Below are 20,788 nucleotides of genomic sequence, written 5' to 3' on the forward strand. Positions count from 1 at the left end.
ATATTTATACCATTTTGACAACTCAGAGGGAAAAGGTGAAGGTGGGGGATTTTTTAAAGATCTTTTAAAGATAAACAGGAAAGATGCATCTCTCATGAGGAATTTCAATAGATTTGTGGTGGGATCACATCATTTATAATAATTAAATCACGTGCACAGATTCGATATGTAATCGGATATATTAAAGAAAAAGCGATAAACCAATCTCCAAAATTTGGTTCGTGTCTCTTTAAGAAAAGATGTAAACACGTTTTAGAGCTTCCGAGTCATGCTGCGTTCGTGTTCTCCGCAGGATGGGAAAAAGTTTATATGTGAGATGTACGAGAGGAGATCACTTATACCAATTTAGACATAAAACAAATTCATCTATTTAAAATTTGTGATTGTAACGGATAAAAAGCGCGTTTAACTAGTACACAGGTTGATAAAACTGACAAATATTCATTTTTATTCTTTTCAGACCCCTTTGAAATTATATATCCAATTTCCGTGAATGCGTCATGAATGCTGGGACTTACGGCTAATGTTTAGCTTCCGTTAGCTTCTCCGTTGTTTGTCACGGACAGCCGCTGCTGCGTGTGGGTATATATTTTGTAAAGAAACAGGGATATCGTGTGTTCAGCATTAATAAAATGCAGTTTTTTTTTTAAACAACGTATGTAGTAATATGTTCACAGCAATGTGCTAAGCTGTCACAGCTAGCGCGTGTTAGCATTGATGATTTGTTTATGTTGACAGACGAGGTTCATATGGAAGATATTTACCATAGATATGATATTTACATGTCTGTTGAATAAGACACGCATCGTAATGTGTTGGAAGTCATGCAGACTTTAATATTAATCTGTGTTCAGAAGCAACCTTAGATCACTGAGTCATCTTCTCTTCCAGGATGGCCTCTTTTGGCTGGAAGAGGAAAGCTGGTGAGAAGGTGTCCAAGTCGGTGGTGCAGAAGTTTGAGGCAGAAGAGGACAAAGCTGCACAGGACCCCGGAGATGAGGAGGTGGACTGGGTGCACGCAGTCAAACGCCGGAGGGAGCTCCTGCTGGAGGACTGTGCCACCCGAAGCAAGAGGCTGAAGGATGAGGGTGCAGCTCTGGCTGAGCAGGGCAGGTGAGGATACTGCAGCATGCCAGCGGCAACACTGAAAACACATGGAACCATCAGCAGGTCAGATTTGGTATGCTGCTTTCTAAAAGAAGCTCATGAAATATCTCGAAAGTTTTTGTCAGTGGAAATTAATTATTGACAAGATCGTACAGTATTGGAATGACACTCAGTGGTGCGACATCAGTCTGGATAAAGCAGGTGAACGAGGAGACTGATTGCACGTGTCCGATTTTATGACCCGCACCTGAATTTACAAAAGTAAAAAAAAAAAAAAAAAAAAATGTTTTCAAAGGTGATGATACAAAAATAATAAACATATCCGAGTTGAATAAGCTTGTAGACATGTAGTTAGGCGTTTTCAATAAATTAGTAGCTGAATTACTAGCTGAAATTTGCATAATTGCAGGAGTGCACAATGTTTGGACCCACAGTGGTCAGAGCATTGTGTTCTTTAAGTGGTGTGTATGTGCATGTGTTGTCATGATTCTCCAGAGGAGGGCGCCATTGCACAGCACACACAGTCCCGTGGTAACTGTAAGGTTAATAATGCCTTGCTTATGAAGATAAACAATCAAGAGGGATTAAAAGTCTAAATCTTTTTTGGTTGTAAATCTTTGCTCCAGCGTCTGCAGACATGCCAGGGTTTGTAATGTATTTTAATTTCAAAAGCAAAAAGGCTTTTGTTCTTCTCAGGCTGTGATCCCTCAATAAAGGAAATAACTATAATTAAAGTTATGACTGGAATTGCCTAATAGTGTAACTATTGATATTAGATTGGGAAACATAAACAAAGAAACATTATGTAAACTTTTCCAGCGGAAGACGATTTCTAAATGTTTAAACTGCTAAAAAGCTCTAAAGCTTTTGAAAGAGCTAATGGAGTAAACTCATGTGCTGAGTTTATGTTATATTATTGATGTATTATGAGTTCCGCACACACTTTTTTTCTTTCACATAAACATCCAGAATTGTGTCACTTTCTGTAGTGGTATAAAACGATAAAACAGGCAATCTATGAAATTTCCCTCATGAAGATTCACCTTTTCATCTAAATAAGCGTCACTTTGTGGAAGCTCTCTGGTCCGGCTTGTATCGTTTCTCTCCCTGACTGCCTGTAATCGCGTTTAGGGGAATAAAATGGATTTTGCCGGGGAAATGATGCCGTGCTGCTCTGTAATGGTCTGTAAAGGTTTGAGATGGTGCCTGGTCCGTGATGGAGGTCAGGGTTTGAGCTCTTGTCACCGCATCGACCTCCGATGTCAGATTGCCATTTCAAAGGTTTCTGGTGTTAAACGAGCAGCTTTTGAAGCAGCGTCTTGACCTGAACTGATTTTAAATAGCTGAGTTTCAAGACTGTGCTGCGGTCATTCAGACAATATGAATACAGGCTTCTTTACGTGAGCCCTGATCTCAGCAGTGTACCAGTTTACTGTCGCTCTAAAGAGTTTGTCAGTACTTTGGCCTGGGGAGTGAAAACAGTTCAGCATGTGGGCCGCGTCAGAAAAAAACGGGTTTGCAGTCTCTTACCTGGAATCACACTCAGCTCAAGCATTCAGATATTAACTGCCCCACATGGTTTGTCACACTGGGGCTGATTGGACTCTGTTTATGCAGAGATATTGTAATGGGATCAGAGAAGATCAAGCAGCTCATCATGACGCTGACATGAAAAATCTGTGAAAAAAGAATCACCCTGCTTGGTTTAAGGCTTCAGTAAATATGTTGAGTCACAGTGCTGAATTTGGACAATATTAAAATTAGATCTGACCCACTCTTCGATGACCTCTGACCTAAAGTCAAATATAACCACTTTCTCTCAAAACTTCACTGGATCTCACTGATGTTGCCTTTTTTTTGATTCAGATTGAAGAGTTTTCCATATGGCTGAGAGACTCACACACTCCGGAGTGTGTTTATTGGCGTGAGCAGGTGCAGGGAGCCGACGGAGGGTGACGGATGTCCCGTCGTCGTGTCCCGACTCGTCTGAGCGCCGCATTTATTCGCAAACTGGATTCAAGACGAGGAAAATAAGGTTTTGTTTGTGTTTTTGATTGCTTCGGGAAAAGCGTCACACTAACTCTAGAAAACAGCTGCTGATATTGTTTTGTAAAGTTACAATGGTTTCAACTGTCAAGTTGTATTTTTTTTATTTTTTTTTTGCGAAGGCGTGGGAGTTGTGGCGGCCTGCGCTTCACATCATCCTCCTCGTTCCACGAATATTTTTGCAGACTTCTCTAAATTGCAGCCAAATCAGTTTTTCATAGTTAAGAATGAGCGCGCTTTGAACATGCTCTATCTGTCCTTTTGGAAAGCGTCTCACTCTTTCTTAATTCTACTTGTTTCGTGCTCTTATACTGTTTTTTTTTTTCCCCTCAAACTCTGATGGAGCATTTGTGCTGTTTGATTTGAGTTGATCCCTTGCTGTTAGTTATTGTTCTTTTCCCCTTTGCTCCCAGCAGGCTTCATTTATGTAAAAGTAGGCTGTAAGTCACTTTAAGCTGTCGCGCTCCACCCGGTGTGGCTTATTGCCTAATTTCCTCATGAGTTTGCAGATTTTTTTTTTTCTCATTTGATGGTGAAATTTCCACATTGCTTCAGTTGCATTTCCTCTGTCCTCTTTCTGCTACTGCAAAAAAAAAAAGTGACAGTCTGTTCTTATAGTCTGCCGAAATCTTTTCTTTCATTTACATTAGTTTTTTTTTTTTTTTTAATTAACTCTATTACAATCAGAGAAAGAACAGGCAAAATGTTGATGAAACCAAACCATTGGGCCTAATTTCCCATAAAAGTCAAATGAATTTGTAATTAGTGTTAATAGTTAATCGATCCACCTGTCGAAAACAACTTTAACACAATAAAAACACCTGCTGCGGATAATAAGGATGCATTTTAGTTTCAGGCTCATTTTTCAGGCTCTCTACTAGATCATCATTCATTAGAATAGCTCATAGATACAGACTGGATCAATAAAACGGGACACAGAACGGTAAAAATACATCAGGCTCATTGAAATGAGAGCCGAGTGCATCATGAGGGGAAGTTCAGCCTGGACAGGTGTGTTTTCAGACATGATGTGAAATCAGGTCAAGATGTCGGAGTCTGGAGGTTCTGAAGAGGAAGTGAAAGATGTCTGACGAATCAGAAGGCAGTGAAGGAGTTTTGAGGGTTTTTTTGGAGGCTTTTGAAAGTTGAAGAGCAGGATTTTTAAAGCCGATGTAATGTAAATGTTTAAATTAAAAGATTTTCTTGCTCGAAATGTTTGGAAGATGTAACATAGATGGTCTGACATGCAGAGAAAGCCTGTATTTATGGCTTGTTTTGAGATAATATGGGCTACATGATCAAGAAGAAAAGCCATATTCCTGCTTGAACTCAGTTGTCTTCATGATGTTTTTCTTAACATAATTTCAAGTAAAAAAAATAATAATAATAATTTTGAAAGAAGTTTGGAAGTTTCCGTGTGTCGTTAATCAGCTGATAAAAGCCTGAACGTGTCTCTTTAATCTACTTGGCTCTGCTTAAAATGCCTGAAATTCTGCTGGAATTTTTTGACTTTTTATTTTTGACTTCCCCTCCTTTAGATATACTGAGATTAGAGATTGCAGGAAAATAAATAGCTTAAACATCACTTATTTGAAAGCGGTCGCCTGTCCTTTAACTGCTGCCCGAATTGTTCGGGTTGTCAGGAGAGCGCCTCCTTCAGTCCGTCTCCAGTCGTAACATCTCGTCTGCCGGACGGAATCCTGAAAGAACCGGGAATCCTGGCAGACAAATTCACGCAAACGAGTCGGACTGAAGTGATGACAGCTGCGTGGAGCGAGGCTCCGGTGCAGACTCTGCCCAAATGTATGCAAATCCTGAGGGTTTCCCTGAGAGTGACCCCCGGCCGACTCCAGCTCCTCGCTGGGTCGGACGACACTTCGACTGCGGAGACGTCATTTTGTTTGTTTTCCGCCTAATGGCTGTAACGTTTTCCTTTTCTTTAAAATTGCATGAAATTATTTTACTTCTTATCACTTTTTCCTGTCAGTTTCCATTCAAACTCATAAATCTGTTGTATTTTTTTAAATTCTATTTCTCTTTTTTCATTCAGTTTCATTAATATTCCCCCTCAACACTGAGTCACCCAAAAGCTTCTCTCCAACCTCGTGGATCCTCAATAAATCACTTTAATTGAAAAATCTTGACTCCACCCAAAACAGCGAACACATAAAGTTCAGGAAACCAAACCGCTTGGTCATGTTTCGAGATGTCCTCTTATCTTTTGAGGAATCCTTTGAACGAACGGAAAAAGCGGAACTCACAAAACTTTCCAGTTACATAAAATACATTTCTATAAAAAGCGGCGAGAGAACTAATCTGCGGAACATCACTCTGATAGCCTCTGAATAAACACTGAGTAGTGTGGGAGGTTACGTAACCTGCATGGGCCCGGCGGGTTCAGACAAAGCCCCCGGTGTCCGGTTTCACCGCCGTCCCGCGTGCTTTACCGTTTTCAATTGATTGTGGATTGGAGGTGAATCATCCGGTCTCGACGGCGATCAATGCGAAGTCCCGTGTTTGTCTTGTCTGAGCGGGACGTGGATGAATGTCTTCACAAACAAGCCGGACAATGGACGCACCTCCGCGCCAGTTCTCCTCTGCTCACGGGTTCTCTGTGTTTCTCTCAGGCACTGGGAGGCTCTGAAGAAGTGGGACGAGGCCATTCAGATGACCCCTGACGACCCCGTGTTGTACGAGATGAAGTCTCAGGTATGTCAGGGATCAGATTTTTTTCAAAAGGCCTGCTTCCTTTCAAGTGCAGAGTCAATTTGTTTTTTGTTTTAAGTCATAAAATCATAGTTTTTTCTTCTCCGTGTTCCACAGAAAATCAGTTTCTCTCTATTGAATGAATTCATATTCAGATGTGTGGATCTTATCTGAGGTGCATTAAGTGAGCGCAGATCCTTTTCATCGGTGTCAGACGTGCACTAATCACATCAGCCAATCAGATCAGGTCTTGTGGCTGCTGCAGACCAAAGAAGCTCACCTTCTTCTGCTTTGAGGCTTCAGTCTTTCATAATAAACATGCTGGGGAGGCGTTTATCTCTCAGCCGCAGAGGATCGCTTCAGTTCATTTGTTGATAAAGTCCTCAGCAGGTTTAAATATTTAACTCCTATTTAACGGTTTTTCCCTTTCATCGCGGCCATATAGGCTCCTTTTCCTTTTGCGGTCGCTCCGGAATTCTTTCAGCTCAGCTGGTGATTTGAACACAGTATTTCCACGACGTTTCAGCAGCTTGTTTCTCTCGCTCGTTCTTTTCTTGGCCCTTTGAGACGTCTTTGTATTTTTTTTTAAAAATGCACTATATCTTTAGAAAAAAAAGTCATATTTGTTTCAATTAAACAGTGATAATATGGGAGGAATTTAGGCCTTTTGATTGTTGCTCTGTGTTTTATTTCTTATTCATGAATCCCAATCTAAATCAATAAAATATCTTCGAGTTATTCACCATATGATAGATAATATCTTCTCTCTTCCATTTTATTTATTACTCAACAAATCAGCAACTCCCAAGTGCAATAACAACCATCTTAAAAATTTATGTTCCCGACATGATAAACACATCTTCCTGGGGTTTTTTTTTCCTACATAACAGGTGTTTTCACAGTACGAGGGCAAAGTTTCAGAACAGCCCAGTTTTTCCAGTTCTTTACTGCGATTCAAGTCGATCAAGTCCAACGGATTGCTTGAAGTGAGGAAGAGGTAAAGGCCAAGTGCCAGCGGTTAAAGAAAGGTCAGTTTAGGATACATTCTGGGTCATAGATTCACTGCGTCGTTTCTTTTTCAACTTTGTTCCGGGCTTTCATTTAATAGTGCAGTGATACGCTGAATAGTTCTCACAAGAAAACAGTGAAAAGTGGAGTGTGCCAAAACATTTTTACCAATAGTGAATCTAAATGGTGGGAAAAAGATGTAATACTCTTCAAAAATAAGAAAAATGGCATTAATCAGACTGCCTTGTCAGCTGTGAGGTATTTTTACTCTTCTTAATTGCCCCTCGGGGTAAATAAAGATCTTAGGCTCTGGATTGACCCCTGCTGAGGGCAGAGTGCAGGTCAACAGTCCTTCTACAGACAAACAACCACACACACTCTCACCTACACGCAATTAAAGTCAACAATTAACCTCAAATGCTTGTTTTTGACTGAGGAAGGAAATCTGAGTACCTTGGAAAAACCCACCATGCAAAGTTCCCCTGAATCCAGGCCCAAACTGGTGAGAGAGCTAACCACTGCACCACCGCGCCTGTGAAACCGCCACACCAAAACTTTCTTTCAAAAACACGTTTTCCAGGTTTTATTTTTTTTTTATTTACAGCGATCCAACCACGCCGCACGTCGGATAGTACCCTGTAACAAGCGATGACCGGCGTGGTCGTCAGTCACAATCACTGCGCAGAAAATGGGCCTGTTGTCATCAGATCCTCATTACTGCGCCCGGTGACGAGAGCAGTTACACTGACGCTGGTCACTCACTTCCCCTCGTCTCTTTTCTTCCTGTTTAATTCGATCAGGATTCTGTTGAATACGTCCAACTCCGTCTGGAGGCGATCCAATATCTTTGCAGCCGCTGCCGTAATAAACACATTTTTCTAACTTATAGGGCCCGCGTTGAGCGCTAAGTGTGAGTAATTTGAAAGATCTGAAGCTATTTTTGTTGTTATTGTTGTGGCCTGATGACTGTAATACTAAAGCTTGTGCAGCGATGGTTCGGGTGCAGAGTAAAGCCGCTTTATCTGACGCTGCTCCTGCGTCTTTATCTCTTGTTGAGGTGTAGCTGAGAAAAGCCGAGGCCGCGCTGCTCCACGTTGGCCGTCTTTGATCTCTTGTTTAACAACAAAGAGTATTTTCCCTAAAACACGCTCAGTCAAAAGAACATCGTCTTTTTCCATAAATGAAGCATTCGCAAAGGCAGTTTGACAGGTTCTTTTTTTTTTAATTACTTCTCCTTGTGGAAAACTACACTGGCACTGGACAATAAACGCCTTCCAGCACTGCCAGTGATTAGAATAACTTTTGCTGAGAGTATAATGGAGACACTTTGATTCTCTTGGCAGCTCGTTTCCGACATGACAGCGAAGGAGATTTATTGAAGGCTGCCTCCACTCACTCAGGATCTGAGTGGAGATGAGCTGTGAGGCTCGCTGAGGGCGGAGAGGTTAATGAGCGCAGATCCACGCTGCTCAATGTGAGCTCCGGCGAGAAAGTGAATTACACGCCGAGAGATGGCACGTCAGACACTCGACGTGTTCCAGCGATGAGTGACTGCAGAGCTGTGGACCCGGACCGAATTCCCTCTGAGAATAACAGAAAATACTAAAACGTCATATGTCATACATCCACTCCCTAATATTCATACTTGTAGATCATTCAGGATCTTTAGCATACATAAAAATTCACCAATATCGAGACACTCGCAACCAAAAGTGTTGACTCTGCCTGCTTCCTCTGCAGGTTCTGACCATCCTGCAGGAGGTGTTTCCTGCTGTGAAGGCCGCTGAGATGGCCGTGAAGTTCCGGCCTCTGTGGTGGGAGGGCTGGCAGACTCTGGGCCGGGCGCAGCTCAACCTGGGAGAGGTGGACCTGGTGAGTCTGGCTGCCGTCCGTCCGTCCATCATCCATCCATCCATCCGTCCGTCCATCCATCCATCCATCCATGACAAAAAAACAAATCAAATAATGCATTTTAGATTTTAATCAAGTGGCACGTCGACAGTGAACCTATGTGAATAGCTTTAAACTCAAATTCATGAATGGTTCCCAAACCCAGAAGTGCATTTTCTGAATTCCATTTTCTGCATTTAAAAAATAAAACTCATCATTGTTGGCAGTGGAGCCATAAACGATGAAAAATTTGTGGACAAGTGCTTGATCGAAAGTTTTACTTATAAATAAAAGCTTTTGGAATGTGAAAAAACAGGTAGAACATGCAAACTTAGTCCTTTTATGCAACAACACATGAAAACATATTGGGTTTTTTTTTTTTTTTTACAGAAAGTTTCCGTGTTTGCACATAAACACTGACAATGATATATTTAGCATGTCAGGCTACAAGTTGATGCTGTTGGTTTTCAAAAAACTTGCATTTTCAGTGGCTCTGAGCACCGTTGTCATTTCAACAACACCCAAAAGACAATTTAAAGATTTTCCTTTCTGCTAGAAAACGTTGCACAGCCTTAAAACCTGCAAAATCCAAACCAAATTAAGACAAAGACAATGACAAAGACCGGAAAATCACAAGAGCTGCAAACAAACAATAAAATGTTGAAGCAATTTGCAGTGACTGCAGCTAAATGCTTCACTGGTGTCACTTGGTGTCCGCGAGCGCGCTGATTGGTCGACACGGTTTCCCATTCAGCCACCGGTGAACTTCGCTTTAAAGTTCACTCGTGTTTGATTTATATCCCGATGAACTTGGCCTGTTTACGTAGGTGCTTATAAATCATCTCGGCCTTTGAAGAGCCGTACGGATACTCGGTGTATTTGTGTTTACTACTTTTTGTGAACTCCCTACCTCTGAGACAAAACGCGTCTTTCAAAGCACGCCCAGCCGCCTGCGGCTCGGACGATTGCCTTAAATTGCCCCCAGAACACGCCGGGACCTGTGTGGGCGTAGCAAAGCCTGCGGATCGCAGTTGCACAGTTCGTCGCAGCCCCCCCAACAACACTTTCAGCACCAAACAAACATGGCCGAACGCAGAAACCCGTCTGCCGTTGTCACCCATGCGAGCCCCGAAGCTTAAAGACCTGTCCTGTGGCACCGATCACAACAAAGGGAAGTGTTGAAAGTCGCTGGAGCGCAAACTTAACCAAATATAGACACACCTCTTGGGACGGATCGAGAAAAAAAAAAAAAAAAAAAAAGAGTACATCTATTTATAGCCGGACCTGTTGGGTCGAGTTGTTAAGTGTTATTTGCACCGACTTGTTCGAGTGGAGCCTGTTTGTGCGAACGTGAATCCAGTGATTCCCCATTTTTGCTGCATGTTTTTGCTCCTGCCCGTCTTTAATTTCTTTAATTTTCATTCCTCTCTGTCTCATTGGACAGAAATGGAAACCACCCATATAAACTCTCGGATAGCCTAACCTTTTCTCGTCTCCTCTTCTTTCTTCTTTTTGGTTTTGTTTTCAGCGTATTGGAATCCGCCTCAGCTTGACAACTCTGTCACAATTCATCATCTTGTGTCAACATTTGGTTTGTTTAGCCAGGATTTTCTCTTGTGACATGCCATTTGTTGAGCCGTTCCTTTAAAAATAAAGAGCTGATGAGGTTCGAGTCTGTTGAAGACGAAACTCGATCGGCCTTTTTTCTGCACAGATGGTTTATTTGTCAGTAATCCAGTCCGGTCACCTTGCCGCCGTCTTTGACAAGAGCGAGCAGATTTGCACTTTGTCAGTTTATCTTTAACGTTTTCTCTCAAGGTCCAACCTTTATCGGTTTAAACAGTCACATTCTTCAGTTAATCTTTCCGACGTGTCAATAATTCACCCTTTTGCTGCTCCTAGGAGCTCTTGTATATGGATCAAGAGAAAAACTGAGCCTGCATTTCAGTGTTTAGATCAGGGTTTGGACCGAAAGGCTCGGGGGACATCTGTAAACTCCATAATAACCAGCGGCCTCGCATGAGTCAAAATTGAAAAATAAGCCAGAATCAAAGCAGCCGGAGGTAATCCAAACACCAGAATCACGTTTTTAATCATCTCAACGTCTTTCGTCAGACTTACCAAAAGTCCTGCGGAGGCTCACAAGAGGTTATGCAGCTGTTGAATCACACTGCAGAGTTTTCTGGAATATTCTCAGCATATTTCCCCCGGTCCGCGGCGGCTGCGCCTATTTTCACCAGCCGGCAGTCGTCAACGGGTCAGATCTTACGACCGCCATCTGATCGCAGTAAAGATCGCACGAGGCCGTTTGTACTTCTGCTCAGTGGGCCTATAACTTTCAGTCCGACGCGCGAGTGCACATTCAGCGGGAAGATATTGATCTCCTTATAATGAAAGAGATCAGTCAGGCTTGGAGATCGCTCTGGTGTCGCTCGCTGACGTGGTGATAATGCAGCCATGTGTTGGGCGTTTGTACCGATGGCGGTTTAACGACTCTGTAATGTGAGGATTACGGGACGCCGGCAGACGGGATCGCATCACGTCGGGCTTTCTGCTCCGTGTTTGAAGATGATAAACTTCTCATCAGCGCTCTTTCGTTTTTCCAATCTGACGGAATTCTTTCTGATCGAGAGATTTGTTTTCGCCCTGTTTACATGGAGGCTGACTGAAGCCGCCAGGCGTGCTGGTTTAATCGCTGCGAGAGCAGTCGAGGGATTCGGTGAAGTGGATCAGTGTTGAAGATGGACGGGTTATTTCTGCAAACTTTACAGCCGTCAAGTTCTTTCACTATTCTAAAAACTTCCAATATGCTCTAGAGCAGTTTTGACCACAGGTCATGATCGGGGTCACGCCACCTCTTCCCAACCCGACCGTCCGTTCCTTTGGATCGGGCCAAATCAATCAGACAGACGTGTTTCCATGATCGTCGGATCGGGGCGTTGATCAGAGTAGTTTCGGTTCGCGTGACAGCGGTGAGTGAGCGGTTCGGTCCTGAGCTCATGTCGGCTCTGTCCCCGCAGGCCGTGCGGTCCTTCCAGGTCGCCATCCACCTCTGCCCGTCAGAGCGAACCCTGTGGCAGGAGGACCTGCGGTGGGCCTGGAGGCTGCAGAGGCAGCAGTCGGCGACCAAGGAGAAGATCCGGCAAGAGGAGGAGACCAAGAGGCAGATCGATAACGCCCCCGAGCTCAGCCGGGACTACGATGACTTCGAGTCGGACGAGGTGCTGGCCGCCTGCGTGGCGGTCGCCGAGCGGCAGACGCGCTACGAGGAGATGAGGAGGACCGCCGTGATCGTCGACGCCGAGGGGAACGTAGTGACTGAGGCGGAGGGGTCGGGAGACGCAGCGGCGCCCGCCAAGGAGCAGTTCGTCAAAGCAAGAGGCCTTTAAACCGGACTCGTGGAGGCCTGAGTGCTTAAAACCCTCCGATCAGAGGAAAGAGAGAACTTCTGCCCTGCTCGGTGTGTCGGGGATTAAAGGACGTTTGACTTGTGTTGTTGTTTAAATGTTTTATCTCTTTGCTGTTTGTGATAAATGAGCATGTTGAGGTTTTCTCTTTTCCAGACCAGTCGTCACTCCTCTGCTTCTCCAGTCGGACTCGAGTTCCTGCTCGGAGAATGGCTTTCAGCCGGTGGCTTACGGACGCTTTTGATACGTCAGGGACACTTGGATGAATCATCTGGAGCACAATTAAACTCCCACTCTTTAAATTCTTATGAAAATAAAAGGACCTCACACAGCAGCTGCTTGTGGGATTGTAGAGACTCGGTCGAGTCTTATGTAACAAAAATAATATAAGAAGAATAAAAGTTAATTTCGAAAAATTCGATCATCAATCATCAGGTTTTGACGTGAATCATGTTTCTGCTGGGAGAAAGCAGGAACGCTCAGTAAATACTGTACATTTGACAAATAAACTTGGTTTAAAGTTTCTGTTTCGTGTTTCCTGCTGATTGTGTTTGATTTTCGCTCTAATAGGAATCCATTGTTAACTGGGTTTGAAAGGTCGCGACCCTTGCCGACGATAGCCTTTGTTCTGCCTCTTCCCGCTGCGATGCTTTGAAGCGTCGCAGCGCCGCCAGCGTCACCTTTGCGTGACCTCTGCTCCACTTCTTCAAACTGCTCCGAGCCTCACAGGTACAACGTGAAGGAAGTCGTGACAAAATGGAAAATAGAGCAGGTGCATTCTGCACAGGCTCGTCTGTCTGTGTCAAAATCACAAGACAAAGAAATTCCTGTCGTCCGTCTCTCACCTTGTTTAATAAAAATAAACAATTTGCTTCAGCAGCACCAGGACTGTCAAGTCAAAAATTAACAACCGCATCATGGACTGCTTGACTCAACACACACACACACACACACACACACTCAGTGGGAGTGTGATCGTGTTTAGTAGATCATTAAAGTTTCGTGTGATATCATGTTCAGGTTTTTTTCTGTTAATACAGAACATCATGTTCAGTTCAGGTTTATAACGGTCTTCTCAGGAAAAAAAAAAACTGCTGGACTAGAAACTCTTCACAGCATGAAACCAGTTAGTTTGTGACACGAAGCAACAACAGAAAGGTTTTAACATTTTTAATTTTTGAAAATGTTTCACTGTTAAGTAAAAGCATTCACATTGGAACAAAACATTAAAAAATAGGACTTAATTTGGCAAATGAAAACCACAGCACACAGTGGAAAAGAAGTTTTTTTTCTCTAAACAAATAAAAAAAACACAATTAACACACCTTTCATGTTTATTCAGGAAGACACGCCTGCTTTTATTGTGAAGTACAGAGTTTTTAATTTTTATGTGCAACATCATTTTAGAATGAATGCATTGTGCAGTTCAGGTTCATTTGAATAAGGCGGGAAAAAAAACTGGAGTTTTGCACAATATGAAGCAACTTTTTTGCACTTTTAGGAAGGATGTGACAATGACGATATATTTCATCTAATTTAAACTGAAACTGATGAATCCTGGTGGAACAAGACAAAACAAGTGTTAAAATTCACGAAGGGGGTAAATAGTCTTTTTTTTTAAGTTTTTACAAGAATATTTACGAGATGAGATTTATATGTGGGGGGGAACAAACGTCTGTCTCTCTTTTCCGGAGTCGGACGGTCTAATCAGCAGGTTTGATCTGCACGTTTTCCGGAGGAGGCTCTTCCTGTTAAAGCGTGAAGTGTTCTTGCTCAGAAACCCAGATTGGTCGGGTTTCCCAGACACTTCCGTCTGGCTCACTTCCAGTCAGAAAACTACCTCCCTCGCCTTTTTTTTTTTTTTTTTTTTTCATTATTTCCTCAGAAGATTGACAGAAGCGGTCAGTCTGAACTGGATTGAGTAATGACTTCAGCAGTAAATCTGATTCCACACCCGTTCACGTGAGCGCTGCAACAGCAGAAACACCGTTCTGGTATTTCCTGAATGTATTCCAAAGAAAGATAATGAGCTAAACTTCAATTCCATGTGCAGGAAAACAGGATATCGCAGTAATTAAATCTTATCTATTAGGCGCGTGAGGCTGTCCAGGTGGAGAACACAGCGCGATGCTTCCTCTGTTCTCTGGCGAAGCAAAACCTGACGTTAGCCGAAGCTTCATTTCACGTGAACGTTTGGACCGTATTTTCCACATCAGTGGCTTCTTGTCTTTCTCTGACAGTTTAAAGACTCGCTCCTCTTTGAGTGACAGTTTCTGATGGATCTTTTTTGCTGCGTTCCGTTATCAGTAGAGTATTCCCAGTTGGGAAAGACCAGGGCGAGTTGCCAAAGAAGGGTGGTTTCCCCCCTTCTTCATCCTCAGCTACAGTCCGATCGCAGCTGCTTTCTCCGTCACCGTTCCCCCCCCCCCCCCCCCCCCCCCCCCCCGAGACTGCACGGCTTTAGCAGATCTCCTGGTATGAGGCCACCGCTCCCTCTTTAACGGGGTTATTGTTCTCCCGGGGTCGTTTTCCCGGCTCTGGACCCGAGGAAAGCATGTGTCAGTGAGTGCAGGTGAGCCCTGCCATGCCGTCGGGGTGACTGGACGTCTGCTTCACTCTTCAGGGCTGAGATGGGGATGATGTGTGACATAGTTTTCTGGCAGCACATCGGTGGCCTGCGAGAAAAATAAACAATCGCCTCTGTTATTTCTGAAAGTGCCACTTAAAAATGAGGATCCTTCACGATCAGGATTTCATTTCCAGGCTTTCTCCAGTTAGATCAGTACTTCACAGCAAGAGCTCAAACATCTGTTACTTCCACAGCCTAATTGGATGAGCCACCAAAAATTAAACCAGGGTGTCAAACATAAGGCCCGTGGGTCAAAACATGAAGCTGGAATCAGGCTGAATGTGGCCTCTGGACTGAAATGAGTTTGACACCTCGGCACCTTCCCCGCCACAGTATTTCTAACATTTTGCTGCCATGGCTGCACGATTTTTGCAGTGTTCAGCATAAAGTCACCGACTCAACTGCAAACTTTGGCTTTTGTGGAACTGAAATGTTTATTTTTAGCTCAGTTTCACCACTGGATAAGATCAGGCGTTGCTGCTTTTCACATCATCAGTTTTCATTGAGTCTTTTCAGTCTTTTCCGCTTTCTAAAACTGTACAGTTTTAATTGTTTATTCGCTTCTGACTTGCACAAAATACACACTCCTGCTTTATAAGGCACCCAGTTGAATATGTGGTGAACATTTTAAATGTAAGGTGTTGTTTGGAGATTTTTTTCTGTAATTAAAACACACTGATACAATCATTATGTGTCAGTTATACAGTTATACAGACGTTTTGTTTAAAATCGATACTGTTAGTGTGTTTTTTGTCTCTAAAGTGCATATATTCCAGTATACTTTTTATATTTTTCTCATCAGGTGGCATTGACTCTGTTTAGGAGTTATACAATAAAAAAAATACAGCTGAAACACAACACTATTTTTTCCCCTTTTTTCTCTAATTCAGTTTCCTTTACCAGACACAGTGTGAATCCCCAAAAAGTTCAGAATCACTCTTCAAAGTTTTCCAACTTTTATTTTAAGTTCATGAGATCGGCACGACACTTTGTTCACATGAATAGATCTGACACTGGAACATGCATTGATATTCATACCAATGTTTATAGCAGCACCATATTAATGTCATATTAAACCAGGAGATCCACTTGAAAATCAATGCAAACAGCGACTTTATTCATCGTCTCAGCCTCTCTGTGAAGGAATCAGATCAATTTGGATTCATTCTGAACAGAGTAAATGAGCATTTTTTTTCATCTGCGCGGTGAGAAAGCATCAGTATAGCTGCCTTTTGTTATGAAATGCAAGGGTGGCGGTAAAATCGCACTGCTTTGTCCACCAACTGACCAAATTGTTTGCAAATGTCCCGAATACCAAGGAGGGCGGGGGGGGAAATGACTGTGAACATATTCATCTTGTACCGATTTAAAATGGCTCCAGAGGATGTGGACCTTCTCACGGAGAAGAGAATAGACGTACAAACGTACACTTCAAATAAGTTAATAAAGTGGAATACTGTTTCACATTCTCAACATGGATTATTTACAGGACAACACAAATGGGCGAGAAGTGGTTTGAAAATTCACAAAGTGCAACAGAAGAGCTCCAGTGAGGAGTCCTATACTTGTTTTTTGAGTTTTTTGTTTTTTTTCTGAAGAGAAATCACTCTTGTGGTGGAGGCCTTGTTTACACGGTAATGAGAGATTTTCATTTACACGACAGCGGAGCTCGGAGCCGCTGGAAACGGTGGAACTTTTCGAAAACGCTTCATGTTTGCAGTGGAAACGCTGCTTCTGTGAGAGGATGGATGACAACCGTGTTTTCCTCCGGAGGGTCATGACTCCCAGTCCATGCGAATGTCCAAAGCGTCGTCATGCAAACGTAAAATCGACGCGTTTTCACCTGCAGTGTTGTCGTGTAAACGGGGCCTCGGTTAAACTGTATATAGTGGTATTGTGAGCTGTAACATAGATGATAGATAATGTTGGTCCGTATCTACAGACATGGCCGCTCCTGTGCTGCTCAGTCCCGTCATGCCGGCGGCGGTTAGATGCACCTCTCCAGGATGTTTGTGGTCTCGGCCGTGAAGGTCACCTGCAGAGACGAGTCCTTGGGGCACATGGGAAGCCCCCGGAGCGCCCGGCTCGCCGTGCCGTCCTCCGCCTGGGGCTGCAGGAGCCCCCTCTGGGGCGTCTCCACGGCGGCCGGTGGGCTGGAGTCGCCCGGCGGCCCCGCCTGCACCGTCCCCGTGCTCTCGGACGGGTACAGGAAGGTCTGCGAGGTGCTGACGACTTCCCGCAGCCCCCGCGTCACCAGCGACGGCGAATCCCGGGACACGATGGAGGAGGACAGCGGGCCGTCCGCGCAGCGGAACTGGCCGCCCCCCCTCCGCCCCCGTCCGCCCATTTTGCAGAAGAGACACTTGATCTTCTCCATGAGCTTGAGGACCACCGTCTTTCTGAGCAGGATGTAGATCCAGGGGTCCAGGATGGCGTTGACGGAGGCCATGCGGATCGCCAGCAGGTCTTTATTTAACCCCAAAGGCTCTTCTGTCTGGTTTTTGTCGAGCTGGTTCACAAAGATCCTCAACTGAAGAAAATAAATAAATCAAAGAAACAAACAACTTAATGAGCATTCACAAATTGCTGAATGACACATGGAAGAACCATGGAACAACATTTCAGGAGCTGAAATTATTTCTCCGTGTTTTCTTACAAGCCCGGACTTGTCTGCACTTCATTTTACAAGAGTCAGATAATTGTTTACTCGACGTATTTGTACATGGCTGGCACAAAGCGGTCACATGTAAACAGAGGCCGGACTGTGTGATTTCTGTGGAACCACAGCAGCACCGAATGGCAGGAGGCCAAAGGAAACAGTTCAAACTGTCATCAAACGTCAGCCTTCAGCTATTGGGCTTCCCCAAAGTCTCATCAGCAGTCGATTTCTTATCAAGCCAAACTCGTAAACACCTCGATGTTTATTATTTTTAGAGTTTTGAAAAGAGGGCCCCTGAAGGATGGGCTCTGATGTATTTAAAATCTGGTTTTTGCTTCCTCTGATCATGTTTTCAGGGACCATGAGATGATTTCTCGTGGAAATGATCCAAATGGGACAGTCCCTCAAAATGGATCTAAAGTGTGTATGGCATAAATTAGCTAATCTTATCAATATTTTTGATTTTGGTGCAGAATTTTAGGGACAGTAACTTAGAAAGGGAACTTTGTACCAAAAAACCCCAAAACTTTACTGAAAAATCTAAATGCTGATGATCGGAGCTGATTTGAGCAGGAGGACGATCTGACAGAAAAATCCACTTCAGACTCCTTCAGTTTGCAACAATGCAAACAGTGGATGGCGTGTGAACGAGCAGCACAGTGATCAACTTCACTTTCTCAGAGAAATGCGTCATTGAAAAGCTAATGACTAAAACCAGAACACAGAGTTCACCAGGCATGTCCCAGTGACAGCCACCCGCCCACTATCTGCTGATTCTGATTCCAAAGCGCATTTTACGAGGTCTTTCCCCTAATTAGGATCCAAATAATGTCAATTTCAATGCACAGACTACTTTTAACCACTTCTCTATTGAGCTTACTTCTCTGCCTTCTGGGTTTTATATTTCGAGGTGGCTTCTAGTGCGCACGAATCCCGTGCGTAATACTCGCGCTATAGATTTTCCAGTACTTACCACTAAAGGAATGGAGCAGATGAGAACGACAGCGGAGGTGGCTATAAGCAGGATCACCATCTGGATCTCCGCTCCGGCCAACCGCCTGAAACTCCGTCTGCGCCGCAGCTCCGCGATGCGCCTCTGGTCCGTGCCCAGCGACGTGCGCCGGATGAAGCGCTTGTGCATGAGGATCAGAGCGCCGCACACCATCACGTTGCAGATGACGGTGGAGAGCACGACGACTGCATTGACGCCGGCGTACATCAGGTTGAAGGTCTTGAAGGTCGTGTCGTTGTGGTTGTGCCAGTCGATGAAGCACCAGGTGCCCGGCCTCTGGCGCCTCACCTGTCCGAGCCCCAGGCTGGGCAGCGCGCAAAACACGATGGTGGAGATGTAGATGGCCAGCAGAGTCAGTGCGGCCAGTCTCTGGTTCACGTACCGGTTGTAGAAATACGCGTGGTTTATAGCCAGGAACCTCTCGACTGACATCGCGAACACGATGCTGAGCTGCACCAAGAAGAAGAAGAGCAGGATGAAGCCGGAGTACTGGCACAGCGGCTCCCCGCCCGGCCACGCGCCCTTCATGTAGGTGGCGATGGTGACTGGGCTGGCGAGCAGGGTGCCCAGCAGGTCGGTCACCGCCAGGCCGCACACCAGCGTGTAGAAGGTCGTCTCCTTCTGCTCCTTTCGTGAAATCCGCAGAACCACGATGGCGGTTACGTTTCCCACCACCCCGAAAATGAACATGATGACCGGGATGGTGGGCGGCTGGAAACTCCCCGACGCGCCGCCGCCGCCGCCGCCGCCGCTGCTGCTGTTGCTGTTGTTCATGCCTGCAGAAGATAACTTTCACTCTTTCACACCGAGTAAAGGCTTCTCTTTCATTTCTGAAGGAGTAACAGTTTCCATTAACGTCCTCCGAGTTTCTTTAAAGTGGAATCCATAAAGTCTCCAAATGTCGCTTTTACGCACGAAGTCCAAACTTCACATCCTTCTCAAAAACAAAAACCCACTAAAAGGAGTTTAAAAAAAAAAAACAAAGTTAAGTCTTGTGTATTCGGTCCGATGGAGATGCTCCGTGCACGCGAGGGCTGCGCTTCACGTTGTTGTGACACTCTGAGCTGACAGGGGAGTTTCCTCTTCAGGCCACTGACTGCGGCTCCTCCTCGTTTCACGGACGCGCAGCGGAAAGCCTCCACAGGTCGGCTCCCTGCGACCTGCTGCTGCGCGCACACGCAGCTCCGGGGACCTGAAGTCATCTTCTGCACCGCAGAAGTCTCAACAGCTCCCAAATAAATGGGCTTCATGCAATATGGCATCAAATGTCCTTCAAATCTGGCCAAAGGCAAGACGTGTCTCCACTTTCAGTCACTTTTCTCCACTTTGCAGAGGAAAAACTGTAATTACTCAACAATATTATGATAATAATTATTATATTATTCAACTACATGCCAAACTAATTAATCAGTGTGGTTTTTTTTTTAACAAATTACAGTTAGAAGATGTAATAGATATTTTATTCCACTACAATTACAGGGGATTTGGTTCATCTATGAACATGTTAGTTTTTATGCTTTAAGATCAGAAGCTTTATCTGAGGATCCATTTATCTTCTACAAGGCTTTATCAAACCTGAGTTCAGATCTAATCTCATTCACGACGAGGGAGAGAGAAATGCAAGCTCAGGGAGAACATGCAAACACAAGGCCCAGACTCATGTGGTCACACCATCAGCAGTTACAGAAGATCAAAAAGTAACTGTAACTTTTTGCAAAAGGAACTCATGTTACTTTGACTGAGCTGTCTTTTGTCAGGACGTGCCAGTGATGACGTGCGCGTACTGTGTTACTGTGAAGATGCTGGCGAAACTGTCAGCACTGTGTGTGAGTGTGTGTGTGTGTGTGTGTGTGTGTGTGTGTGTGTGTTCTTGTATTTCTATCCTTGTTGGGGCCAAATGTCCCCACAAGGATAGCAAAACGTGGAACGACGTGCCTTGTGGGGACCTTTTTCCGGTCCTAAGTAGGAGAAACAGTGTTTTCTTGACCATGTTGTTGTTACTGAAAAAAGTAAAAGTGCAAAAACATTTCTTTAGGGTTAGGCTTTGTTGTGGTGTGGGTTAGGGTTAGGGTAAGGGTCAGGGTTAGGGGCTAGACATGAATGGGAGTCAATGGACGGTCCCCACAAGGATAGAAATACAAGACTGTGTGTGTGTGTGTGTGTGTGTGTGTGTGTGTGTGTGTGTGTGTGTGTGTGTGTGTGTGTGTGTGTGAGAGAGAGAGAGAGAGAGAGAGAGAGAGAGAGTCAGTCTGATGTGTAAATCAGCAAATTTCCAAGAGTTGGATATTAAGTGATGTTGCATGCAAAGATAATGAGATGGTAGC

At 44.4% G+C, this 20,788-nt stretch overlaps 2 protein-coding genes across 3 annotated transcripts; one reads left to right on the plus strand and one right to left on the minus strand.

Annotated features, from left to right (window-relative positions):
- Positions 1-229: 229 nt before the first annotated feature.
- ttc33 (tetratricopeptide repeat domain 33) lies at positions 230-12,689 on the plus strand. Of its 2 annotated transcripts, none has more exons than XM_030085500.1 (5): positions 230-318; positions 892-1,113; positions 5,781-5,862; positions 8,608-8,739; positions 11,778-12,689. In XM_030085500.1, the coding sequence occupies exons 1-5, from the start codon at positions 269-271 to the stop codon at positions 12,144-12,146; spliced, it is 855 nt and encodes a 284-aa protein (XP_029941360.1). In that variant the 5' UTR covers positions 230-268; the 3' UTR covers positions 12,147-12,689. The 2 variants fall into 2 exon arrangements, with proteins under 2 accessions (XP_029941360.1, XP_029941361.1); XM_030085501.1 differs by lacking the exon at positions 230-318 and adding an exon at positions 377-578.
- Positions 12,690-14,003: 1,314 nt separating this feature from the next.
- Positions 14,004-19,551, minus strand: ptger4b (prostaglandin E receptor 4 (subtype EP4) b). Its single transcript, XM_030085491.1, has 2 exons — positions 18,426-19,551; positions 14,004-17,323 (listed from the first exon to the last, which is right to left on the minus strand). The coding sequence occupies exons 1-2, from the start codon at positions 19,236-19,238 to the stop codon at positions 16,781-16,783; spliced, it is 1,356 nt and encodes a 451-aa protein (XP_029941351.1). The 5' UTR covers positions 19,239-19,551; the 3' UTR covers positions 14,004-16,780.
- Between the last annotated feature and the right edge of the window lie 1,237 nt (positions 19,552-20,788).

Source organism: Salarias fasciatus (genome assembly GCF_902148845.1).
Source record: "Salarias fasciatus chromosome 7 unlocalized genomic scaffold, fSalaFa1.1 super_scaffold_4, whole genome shotgun sequence".
Lineage (NCBI taxonomy): Eukaryota > Metazoa > Chordata > Actinopteri > Blenniiformes > Blenniidae > Salarias > Salarias fasciatus.